This window comes from Pongo pygmaeus, chromosome 9, assembly GCF_028885625.2.
Source record: "Pongo pygmaeus isolate AG05252 chromosome 9, NHGRI_mPonPyg2-v2.0_pri, whole genome shotgun sequence".
Lineage (NCBI taxonomy): Eukaryota > Metazoa > Chordata > Mammalia > Primates > Hominidae > Pongo > Pongo pygmaeus.
Genome location: NC_072382.2, coordinates 64,812,539 through 64,824,907, shown reverse-complemented (window position 1 = coordinate 64,824,907; position 12,369 = coordinate 64,812,539). Strand labels below are relative to the sequence as shown.

The 12,369-nt window shown below is 42.9% G+C and overlaps 1 protein-coding gene across 2 annotated transcripts in view; it reads right to left on the bottom strand.

Moving 5' to 3' along the window:
- The window catches only part of GALNT18 (polypeptide N-acetylgalactosaminyltransferase 18), a 356,848-nt gene that overhangs the window by 92,600 nt on the left and 251,879 nt on the right, over positions 1–12,369 (bottom strand). For both annotated transcript variants that reach the window (XM_054438882.2, XM_054438883.2), the window contains exon 6: positions 7,891–8,005. In XM_054438882.2, coding sequence (XP_054294857.1) covers positions 7,891–8,005 — 115 coding nt within the window. The remainder of the gene's footprint in view (positions 1–7,890; positions 8,006–12,369) is intronic.

Sequence of the window (12,369 nt, the reverse complement as noted above, 5' to 3'; positions counted from 1 at the left end):
AATCTTGATTCAAGCAAACAAATTGTAGAACAAAACAAAAACTTATGAGAGAATTAGAAAAATGTATATACTCGAATATTTGACAGTATTACAGTATTCTTTTCAACTCTTTTAGGACTGAAAATAGCATTGTGGCCATGGTTCTTTAAAAGTCCTTATCTACTTTGGACGCATACTGAAATATTTTTGATGAAATGATATGATGTCTGGGATTTCCCTAAAAATAACTAGAGTTAGGTGGGGGATTAGACAGAGGTAAAGATGAAACCAAATTGGCCATAAGTTGACAATATTGAAACAAGGTAACAACTGCAATGGGATTTATTTTACTATCTCTCTGTTTTTGTATATATTCGATATTGTCCATAATAAAGAGTTTTTTCTCTTTTTTCCTTAATTTTTTTTCATTATTTCTTCTAAAAATGGGATACAAGTGCAGAACGTGCAGGTTTGTTCCATAGGTATACATGTGCCATGGTGGTTTGCTGCACCTATTGACCCATCCTTTAAGTTCCCTTCCCTCAACCCCCAACCCCCAACAGGCCTTGGTGTGTGTTGTTCCCTTCTCTGTGTCTATGTGTTCTCAGTGTTCAACTTCCACTTATGAGTGAGAACATATGGTGTTTGGTTTTCTGTTCCTGTGTTAGTTTGCTGAGGATGATGGCTTCCAGCTTCATCCATGTCCCCACAAAGGACAGGTTCTCCCTCCTTTTTATGGCTGCATAGTATTCCATGGTGTATATGTACCACATTTTCTTTATCCAGGCTATCATTGACGGGCATTTGGGTTGGTTCCATGTCTTTGTTATTGTAAATAGTGCTGCAATAAACATACATGTACATGTGTCTTTATAGTAGAAAGATTTATATTCCTTTGGGTATATGCTCAGTAATGGGATTGCTGGATCAAATGGTGTTTCTGGTTCTAAATCCTCAAGGAATCACCATACTGTCTTCCACAATGGTTGAACTAATTTACATTCCCAGTGTATAAGCATTCCTGTTTCTCCACAGCCTCACAAGCATCTATTGTTTCCTGACTTTTTAATAATCACCATTCTGACTGGTGTGAGATGGTATCTCATTGTGGTTTTGATTTGCATTTCAATAAAGAGTTTTTTCAAGTCTCATTTATGATAAAGTATCTGGAATATGAAGAACAATATCTACATAGTATATTACTTGTTTTAGAGGACAGACAAACCCAGGTTCAAACTCCATTTCCCAGAAGAGGAACTCTGTCATGTGTAATTCTTGGAACTGTAGAAACTGAAAAGAGCTATATGATCTATTGCTGTCCCCTCGAAGCAAAGGTATGTACATAAACCTAGATTTAGCTAATCGTGTGCTATCACTCAGGACTTCCAATCTTTGTGAATGTCACCAAAACCCAAGCAACAGTGTCCAGTACCCAGTGGTAGGACCATCTAGTCATGGCAGTAGGGTCAGCGGTATTGTCCCAAATACGCTATTATGACCATGTGGCCTTGGCTGTAGTTTCTGCTGTTTAGCCTCTCTTGGCTTTTGCTTGTTTTCTGAATCTGCTTCTTTGAAAAGCAAATTAATTCTTTGAGATACCCATGTCCTTACAATAAATTTCTTTTCTCTTTAAGTTAGGTTGAGTCAGTTTTCTTAGCTTGCAACACAGATTCCTGAGTGTCATTTGAATAAAAAGTTAAGCACGGCTATAATACATATAAATTAATGTGTGCCTTTAAAAAAAAGCACTATATAAAATGTGTGGTAGTATTTTTATGCACATATGTGTCTACATGTATAATAGATATGATGATATGCTTGTATAGAGAACTGTATGAAGTACTTAATTTTTTCTTGTTATCTTTACTGTTAAAAATAATGATTAGAATAATGAGATAATAAAGCATAAGAATGAATTAACTCTTTGACCAACATAAACATTTTTAATCATATAACACTATTCGGATAATACTCTCTGGCTGGCCTTCAGCATTTGATTGCTGTGTGCAATAAATAGGATAATTGTAGGGAAAGAATTTTGAAAATACAGATGAAAGGTACTGCCATTGTTATTTAGCTGATATAGAAGCAGCAGACAAACCCAGTGTAGGGGGTAAGGGGATTTTTGATATCTAGTGACTTTGTAATTTGCGAAGTATATACTCCTTCTATTGTGTCCACACCTTCTTTGCTTCTTTCATCCCTCATGCTCTGTGGAACAGCCATTGGTATTTTGTCAGGGCATGTATAGGTATTAGCTTCTCCATGATTGAGGAAAAAACCTAGGAGAGGGGATGAAAACTGGCAGACTAGGACAACAGAAAGACTTAATGAGTTTAGAATAAAGTCACTGTCCAAGGTACTGAGAAATCTCAGATGCATATTTCTGCTTTAATAAGCTGTTCTATAAGGCTAGCCAGATAAGGAAACCTTAAATGATTCCTTGGTGCTCCCAAGGCCCAAAGTGGAGCCAGTCAGCTTCACTTCCTCCTGTCCTAGACGTTACTCAGCTACACAGGGAGAGGGACAGAATCACTCACAGCGAGGGATTCTACTCCCAATCAGATCTTGTGATGAGGCTTAGAAGAAGCAGTTAAAAGGGGCAAGCTGGCACTAGGGAATGAAGAATAACAACAATCATCCAGTCTTAGGAGCAGATAGTAAAAGGTCATCCTGGAGGATGAAAAATCTGTGTAAGTGTCATTGTAATAGCAGACCATATTCTAAAGAGGCAAATGATTATGAATATCCCAAGATAGAGACTCTAAAATGCCAGTAAGAAACCCCAAGTGGGTAAAGCTTAGATATTCAGAGAAGGAGTCAGTGACTTGCAGATATGTTCAAGTGGGTGTCTTTCCAACAGCAAGTCCTTTCTGGGAGACTCTCTTCTCTGTAATACATTTCTAACAGCTCAATCCAGTCAGGAGTCATTTGCAGCTGGGGCAAGATGGAGAGGAGAGGGGTCTTTTCTCTGGTTGCCTGCTCTGGACACCATGGGTGGGGCACTGGCTGTGGTTGTAGTGGCATTCTTCCCCACCACCCCCTACTTCTTTGGTTTCCATTCCAGAAAGGTGAAGACAGCCAAGATTCATATTAAAGAAGTGAATTGAATTTAAAGCATAATAAATAGGCTAGGCTTTCTAATCAGTTTCTCCATGTCCATTCCATACAACTGAAAAGTTGCCTATTTCAGTACCAGAAATTTAACAAGTCTTACATTTTCCACAGAAATCTTTGCATACATGTATGTACTTTTTGTCTTATTGAATAAGCATACAGCATACAATGGAGACTTTTTTTATGACTCGGGACTGTTATTAATATCATTAACAACTGTGCCGTACTGTGTTGTGCTATAAACCTAGGATCTGCCTGAATGTTTAGCTCTAGAAGAAAGAGATACAAGCTGCTGGGCTGCTGGACACCTGTAACCTATTCTGTAGTCTTTAGGTTCAAATAGTTTTTGAAGGATGTTTTTATTGGGCATACACTTATAGATTGACAATTATTTTCTCTCAGTGTATTGAAGACATTATATTATAGTCTTCTGGGTCCCATTTTTACAGTTGAAAAGTCAGCTGTTATTCTAATTATTATTGACTTAGGTCATCTATCTTTTCTCTTTGACTGCTGTAAGATCTTTTATTTGTCTTTGATATTCTGTAGTTCCTCTACGGTATATCTAAATGGGGATATCTTTATATTTACCTCACTTTGGATGGCATGACTTCTTAAATCTGAGGATTGGTGTCTTTTATCAGTTTGGGAAAATTTTAAGCCATCATTTATTTAAATATGTTTTTTGCCTAACCCTCCATACTGTTTTCTCAGAAAATAGAAATCCTCTCTGGAGAAAGAGGATCATCTCCATTTGGAATTATAAGATACTAAATCCACAATCTCAATTCTACATGTCTTTCAACATTTTTTCACAATTTTTTTCTGGGCCCTTTGGGCTGATTTTGAGTGATTTCTTTAGATCTATTTTCCAGTTTCTTAATTTTATTCCTTTAATAATGTTCATGTAGTTATTCTGCCCATCTGCTGAGCTTTTAATTGCCATTTTTACATTTTTCATGTTTGAAATTCCATTTTTATCCTACTATGATGGATTATTTTTATAGTGTCTTGCTTCTTATTCATATTTTCAATCTCTTCTTTTTCTAAGTGTATAATACGACCTACTTTATATTCCATGTCTGATGGATTCAACAGCTGGAGACTTTGTGGGTCAGGTTTGGCTGTCCACTGATTTTGCTGTTGTTTCCTCTTGTTGCTTTCTTTTTCCCTTGTCTGTTTTGTGATGTTTTTAAAACTGTGAATTCATATTCCTTAAAACTCTCCCTGTGGGAATTGTGTGGCCTGGGTTAAAAGGCTCTTTCTCCAGAGAGGATTTCTATTTTATACTGAGAAAACAGGCCTTTAGAGTCCCAGCTTTAGGGGAAGTAAGGCAAGCCTTAGGCTTTCTGTTCTCTGTGTTCTATGAAGTTGAGAAAACATAAACTTAAGTGTCACCAGATTCTCCATGTAGAATAGCCTCAACCTTTCTCCAGGTTCCGACTTTGGCTTACTTTTTTGGTCCCTGTGTTGGTTTCCCGGGGCTCTCATAACAAAGTATCACAATCTGGATCACCTAAAACAGCATAAATTTATTCTCTCACAGTTCTGGAGGCCAGAAGTCTGAAATCAACATATTGACTGGGCTGTGTTCCCTCCCAACCCTCTAGGGAAGGATCCTTCTTTGCCTGTTCCAGCTTTCGATAGCCCCAGGTGTTCCTGAGCTTTTGACATCATAACTCCAATCTCTACCTCCACCTTCTCATGGCTGTCTTTCCTTTATGTCTTCTGTGACCAAATTTTCCTCTTCTTATAAGGACATCAGTCTCCTTGGATTAGGGCCTACCCTAATCCAGCACAATTTTATCTTAAATTGATTACATCTGCAAGGACCCCGTTTCCAAATGAGATCACATTCACAAGAGGTTAGGATATATTGGGGCTGGGGGCACTCAATTCAAACCATAACAGTCTCCAACAATTTCAATCCCTTGCCAGCCCTTAAATGTTTTCTTATGCATTCTAGCACTTTTACAGTTATCATTTATAAAATCTTTCTGTTTTCTATTCAACAGCTCTTATTTCTCACTCATTTCATTGTGCTTGGCCATAGTAGCTCCTTCCTTTTTCTCATTGTGTTGCCGACTTACAAATCAGAAAAAAAAAAGAGCATGAAATAAGAAGGCTTTAAATAGGGACTTAGTAGACATAATTGTGAATAAAGTAGAAGATAATTACTGCATGGCTGTTGCAATATCTTTTTTGAGACGGTGCTCAAAGTACTTTTATCCCTAGATCACTGTGATATATCTGTCTAGTCCTTGAATCATAAAGATCTGGGGCTGAATCCTTTGTCTACCTCTTAAGAGGCACATGACCTTGAGATATATGTAAGCCCCTAATTTCACAGTATCATCTGGAAAAAAAAAACACCATTACAATAATAGTCTTTTTAGGGTGTTTCGTGGATGGATGACATAAGTGCCAGTATAACCCATGGCACAAAGCAGGCATTTAGTAATTGCGCAAACAACTTTCTTTCTGTGTTCCAGATAGGTAAGGACTTTGAATAATTTGCCTCTGCTTAAGCGAAGGGTGACAAGTGATGTCTTTCATATTGATACACAATCCTATGGTGTAATTAGGGCAGGTGTGCTACTTTATAGAGGAAACCGAACCACTGAAAAGTTAACTCATCAAACATGAAAGAAAGACAAATATTAACAACCAAACAAAAGGAGAAAATCTGTTTTGCTGACGATCAGTGGTTCTGTTACCCTTAAAGGGGGAACTGAAATTCAAATGAACTCATCCCTCCCGTTTGTACTCAGTTTTGCCAGTTAACAGCTTGTTGGTTCTCTGTTTTAAATGCCACCCTTTCTTCAACTCCAATGACACTTCATTTCTGTCAACTGAGAGAGAAGAGATGGAGGGAAAAAAAAAACTGATATCATTGCAAACTGTATTTAAAACTCTGTACACGAAACCACCCAGAGACATTTTAACTTGCATTTGAGAGCCTCACCCAGACCCACACTCCAGAATAGCTTTATAACTTTATAATCTAACGAAGGAAAAGCCAGAAATCTCCACTCTGTGACTGACTCACACACATGTTGGAAGCAGAGTTCACAAATCTAATTCCTTTCTCCATTCCTGCACATTTTTACCCAGAGAACACAAGCAAATGGAGGCGGTCCAACCCACTCAGACAATTCCTGACAGCAGCTCCTCGTGAAAAATATTATGTTTGGGGTGAGCGTTTATCCAGGAGCAGTGCTGAAATGAGATGGTGAGGACACAAATGGGGAATAAATGGCCGACGTAGAGAGAGCTGCAGAAACGAGGGTGATTATGCAGGGGCTGTCCTCTATGAATACATTAGCTCCCCAATAAGCCCACGCATTTTGACTGCTTCCAAAGCAATTTCTCAGGGTTTTAATGAATACAGATGTCTGGAAGTGTTTTCTAAGCTCAGCTTCAGACAGACTGTTCATGTTGCCAGTCCTCAAAGCCCTAGCATTAAGTCTGGGTGGTGAGTCGGGCCCCACACAGTACCTGTCAGGTCATTGCAGGCATTGTGAGATGCTCATTGTGGGTGCCCAATCTCCCCTTTAGGTCAGGGGCAAGGGCTGTCCAGGGCCAGTTGCCTGCCTGGTGGGGTGGGAGATTGAAGGAGGTTAGAGGTGAGAGGAGGGTGCATCCATGCTGCAATCCTTCAGTGGGAATTGAGTACTGGGAATTGGAGACACCAGATGCAGACACTAAGGCCAAAGATGCCAGAGTAGGGCCAGTAGGTGGAACCAGACAGATGGGTCTGCATGGATGTGTGAATAGGCTGGCAGTGAGGTGCAGCATCTCAGATAATCCCTATGGACACCGGTAGGCACAGAGTTCTCTCCAAGCATCGGCAAGCCTGTAGCATGTGGGGGTGGCTGGCTGCTGAGAGTTCCCCACGGAGAAGACAGTGGGGGCCATCGTGGGGAGGACACCCTGCAGCTCCAATACTGGGTCTGCCAAGGATACTCCCTGGTCCTAGAGGTGGGCAGGCTTCCTTCTAGGACAAGATCCTTCATTGTATCCATCATCACATTCCTGCCTAACACCAGGGGACCTAACAGGAACCTCAGATAGGAAAGAGGGCTTCATCATAGATTTATGTTTTCACCGGCCAAGGGGGAAGAGCCAGAAAGCCTAGGAAGTGTTCCCGTAGGATGAGAAATAACATACAGCCTCTTGGGGATCCATGCCACGAGCTGATTGCTGGAAAAAACCCTGTACTTTGGGGCAGGAGAACGGCGTGAGGCAAGAATGGGCTGTGGGTCTGGCTAGCGCCTGGGGTCAGAAAGCAGCCTGCAGTGAGCCTGGCTGCATCTAGCTGTTTATACACCCTGAGTTTATTTCCCTGGGCTATCTCTTAACAAAGTCTTTGGGAATGTTCTATGGGCCACTGTGGAGAAGACAGAGAGTGTCAAAGTGAGAAATCCCAAGGGGAGCTGACTCAGGGTCACTCTTGTCCAGCCACCCTCGATGCCTGTTATTGCTTCCTGGAGCACACCTTTGCTCACTCTGATGGGCCTCAGTTTGATTTTAAAAGAGGCTGTTTCCTTGAGTTGGCAGCTCAACCTCTCCCATGCTCCCTCCCCCAGCCAAGCAGGTTCTGAAGTCCTCTTCTTCCTGAAAAGTCAAGAGGCTCCACCCTTGACTTCCCAATCCCAGTCACACACAGGGTTCAGGACTGGACATTCAGAATCAGTCTGTGACCCTCAACCTTAAACCCCATTTCTCCACCCCCAGACTCATTCACCCTGGTGGGAGCTGAGCCGAGCAGTTTGAGTGAGAAACCCCACTCACCCTGATCCCAAGCTCCACATTCTCGCCCCCGTAGACTTCCATGCCTTCGTCCAGCAGGCCGATCTCCTGGAAATACTGCCGGTCCACAATGAAGCAGCCAATGAGGGCAGGGCTCCTGCAGGGGCAGGGGAGAGCAGAAGGGCTGTCTGGTGCAGCTGTCCAAGGAGTAAGAGCAGTAAGGCCTTCCTATCAGGAGGGTCTGGTTCTCTTCCTTCCTTTGCTGTCAGAGCCATTGTGAGCCTTGTTCTTGGAGTGGCCCCTGGGTCTGGCCTCACCCAACCACTCCAGAAAGGCTGTTTCATCCGGGCAGTGGGTAGACAGCTGCCATCCTGGGATCAGCTATTAGTGGGGTGGTGCTTGTGTGTGTGTTAGCTTTGAGAACTGGTGCTCAGCCTGCCAGTCTAGGTTGACTGTATCTCTAGCTGCCCTGACCCTGATCTCTGCACAGCCAGTCTCTGTTCCTGCTTAGGAATGCATACCAGCTTTCTTACCCTTCCCCAACTTGGAATCTGTATGTCATCCTTGGTCCACTTAGAAAGATTAGCTGGGACCAGGTTGCAAAGGGTTTTGGGTAGCAGGGTAAAAAATTTGAATTTTATCTGCAGGTAAATAGGTGTCCATGAGGAATTTTAAGCAGGACAGTGATGTGAGCAGATCTGTGTTTTTTCAAAAGAATAGTTAGGCAGCTGTGGGTGAGTGACCAGAGGGGAAGGGGTGGGAATTGAGGGGCCCAGCTGGGAAGCTCATTGCTGTATCCAGGTGAAAAATGATGGAGAGCTGACTCAGAGTATCAGGAACAGAGACAGGAATTGTTTAAAGACATATTTTGATGTAAAATCAGCCCAACTTCAAAACAGATGAACTACACAAGGGTGAGAAAGGGAGAGGAAACTGGATGCCATCTGGCTTTCTGGCTCGGGTGACAGTGGGTTGGGGGCCACTCATCAATACAGGGGCACAGGAGAAGAAGCTGGTTTCAAAAGAAAGAAGCATTGGCGGTGGAAAACCTGACCTTAAGGTACCTGTGTGACACAGGAGGAGATAGCCAACAGGCAGAGCTTAGGTACGTGGCCTGGGTCTGGAATTCAACAGGGGTCTTAGGCTGGAACAACCTGCCAACATCTACGGGGTCCAGGAGCTGGAAGGCTTTTCCTTCCTTGAGGGCTGTAAGCTTGGGTCTCACCAGCTCTGTGAAGACACCCAGTGCAGCACCTCACAGAGAACGATTCACATGAGGTGAGTCAGCGTGAGAGCACTGGGCTGCTTCTCTGCTGAGAGCCCTGCTTATGCAGTGATGTCGAATTGTTCTACTGCTTATTGCTACCATTTCTAGCCCTTGCCTGGCTGGAGGACTTGGTGGCAGTGGGGGAATAAAAGGAGAAATGAAGGCTCCTCAGGGATGAGAAAACTGTCAGTCAATCACATGTAAATGAACCCGTCTTTGAAAATGGAAACTTGTCAAGGTGGAGAAAGACGATTTTGCAGGCCATTTCCCTGGGGAATGCAGATACAGGAGACTTCTCAGGCAGAGACTGGCACCCTGGAGCCACTGTTTCTCTTCCTTTCAAATCACTGCATTTTATTCTAAATGGCTTCACCCTCATAGACCTGCAGGCATCCTGGGAAGCTAATCCACCACTCCTAAAGCAGACTGAGACCCTCCTGTGGTGGAGGTAGCTGAACCCAGGCCTTCGAGGTAATCTCTCTGGGAAAAATCCCCCTTCTGGGTGCATGTCTCCAAGAGAAGTTCCCTAGCCTCTCTGAGCCTCCGATTCCATATCTGTAACATAGGATCCATTCTAACCTCACATGGACTAAATTAAAGTACTTGAGGGCCTCTGGGTCATAACTGGCACTCAAAAGGTCATTTAAAAAGGTAAAAAGATGCAATTGTGCACTAAGTCTAGAAGATCCCCTCTTTAAATACGTGATGATTCAGAAACATCAGCCTGGCAGAGTGGGGTCCCGGCATTTGCCTCTGCATTCCTAAGTGTTGAACAGGACAGGGCACGCTAGAAAAATGCTTTCAGGACACACGGGAAGGGACCTTCCTCAAACTGATAGTTCAAGCCAGGTAATGAACAGAATCTGAAACAGTTACTCTGAGATGAGCACAGGCCACCTCAGTGGTTTATTATTAACCGGCTAGGGTATTAAATGGATTCTATCAGCATGAAAGGGTTATTGATTTACACCTTGCCTCATTCCTGAAAGGATTAGAAATAGCTTATGAGAAAATTTAAAATACATAGAAAACCATAAATAGATAAATGTCTGCACAGACCTAAAGATTGCAACAAATTGGAATGCATGTGCAGACCAAGGTCCTCTCTCAATTGTTCTTAAAGCAGACATGAAAGCTTGCCTTTGAGTTTCCTGTTGGTCAAAGTGAAAATGAACACACATGGTCTTAGAAACAAAATGTACAGTTCTCATGTGAAAATGTCATATTAATTGATTCCCTGGGGATAGCAAGGCTTTCTTTGACTGGCAGTCAGTTTGAAAGAAATTTCTCACATGGATTTTCTTAGTGGGGTCACCTGGTGACTTAGCGAACAGCCATCGCAAAGACATCCCTTTAGAATACACTAGAAGATATTGCTGGGCTCTTTTTATGACTTACACCATGTGTGGGCAAAGCACTCAAGTATAGCTTGAAAGAAAAGGGAGCTCAGATGGGCAAGATACATTTGTATAAATCACAGCTTTCTGTGGAGCTGTCTTCATCTGGGAATAAAACCAGGAATGTTCTTCCAAAAATCTTCCATAAAAGTTATTTCCCTCAACCAAGTTTTTTGATAAAAATTGGGTGATAGAAAATTTGAGGTTGAGATGACATTGTCTGGCAAGGACCTGGAATGCGGGCTTGCTGATTAAGACTGGACCAATACAGTTAGAGATGAGCAGAACAGAAACAGTTACTGTCAATGTAGTCTTCTGCAGGGATGCTCATTGCATGGGGGCATATTTCCTTACAATAGTATTCATCAGGCCTAGGAGCAGAAAACAGCTACACCAGTTCTGAGCTCAACAGTGGACAGTAAGAGGGATGAAAACTAGCCACTGAGTCTAGCTTCTCTGGGTCGATCCTGGCTCTACCGCCCAGAGCTTTTGGCAGGGCCATTCGCCTGTCTCAGTCTTACTCTCCTCCTCTTGTAAAACAGGGATGAGACATGAGCGGTCAACAGGTTGTGATGATGATCAAACGAGCCAATGCGTGTAAAAGACCCTTGTACATAGCAGACTGTCAGCAAATGTTTAACAACACAAAATTGTGGCAGGGGCCGAGCAGAGTAGGTAACAGGTAACTTCGGGAAAGTTAGGTGGTGTTTTCTTCTATCCTGTTTTAAGTATAAGTATATATTTTTTATTCTGGCAAGGAAAAATGTGATCTTAAGTAATAATCACTGACTTTCAGTTAAATTTTTCATACCCTTTCTCCCTCATATAATACAAAACAACATGAGCTTCTAATCTCTTTCACTTCAAAAACTGTACCCTAGCCCACCTTCTAGTGCCTTCTGTTTTGTAACAGGCAGGACTTTGCAGGGAGCATAAAGACACCCACCGTATCATCAACATAGACAGAAATAGGCCAGGCACGGTGGCTCATGCCTGTAATCCCAGCACTTTGGGAAGCCGAGGTGGGTGGATCACGAGGTCAGGAGTTCAAGACCAGCCTGGCCAACATGGTGAAACCCTGTCTCTACTAAAAAATACAAAAATCAGCCAGGCGCAGTGGCAGGTGCCTGTAATCCCAGCTACTTGGGAGGCTGAGGCAGGAGAATCACTTGAACCCAGTGGGGCAGAGGTTTCAGTGAGCCGAGATCACGCCATTGCCCTCCAGCCTGGGAGACAGAGTGAGACTCCGTCTCAAAAACAAAAACAAACACAGACAGAAATAAAAACTAGTGGGGACAGCTGTTGGAGGAGTCCTGAACCTTAAAAGCCGAGACCACAGGGGAGTCATTCATGAGTCTAGGAAGATGGCAGCAAAGGCAGGAAAGAATTTGGGACCTTTGAAATGCAGTATGAAGTCACTTTTGTCTGAGTCTTACAGAATAACACTCAAATATCATCAAGGTATACACTGTCCTGTGGGTTCCGATCTTGCCTCTCAGCCCCTCCACCCTCACTGCCGGGGGCTGCTGGCTCACTTCCCACTTCTAGTCACTTTGAACCTTCTCTGTGTTCATGAACTTTGCATATGGGTGTCCATTCCCCAACCTAGCCATCTTCTACTCGCCTTCAAAAACCAGTGAAAATGCTACCCTCTGAAAAGCATTTCCCCACTTTCAATGCAGCTTCTGCCTTCATGGTAGGATAATGTTCCTATTCCAATGATTTTGTCTGTCTTCACTAGACTCCAGGCTTTTGGCAGTGGGAACCAAATCTTCATCACTCTGGATCCCCAACCTGGAGCACAGTGGTTGGCGCCCAGCAGATGTCTCACAGTGATGTGTGAAAATAGGTCACTTT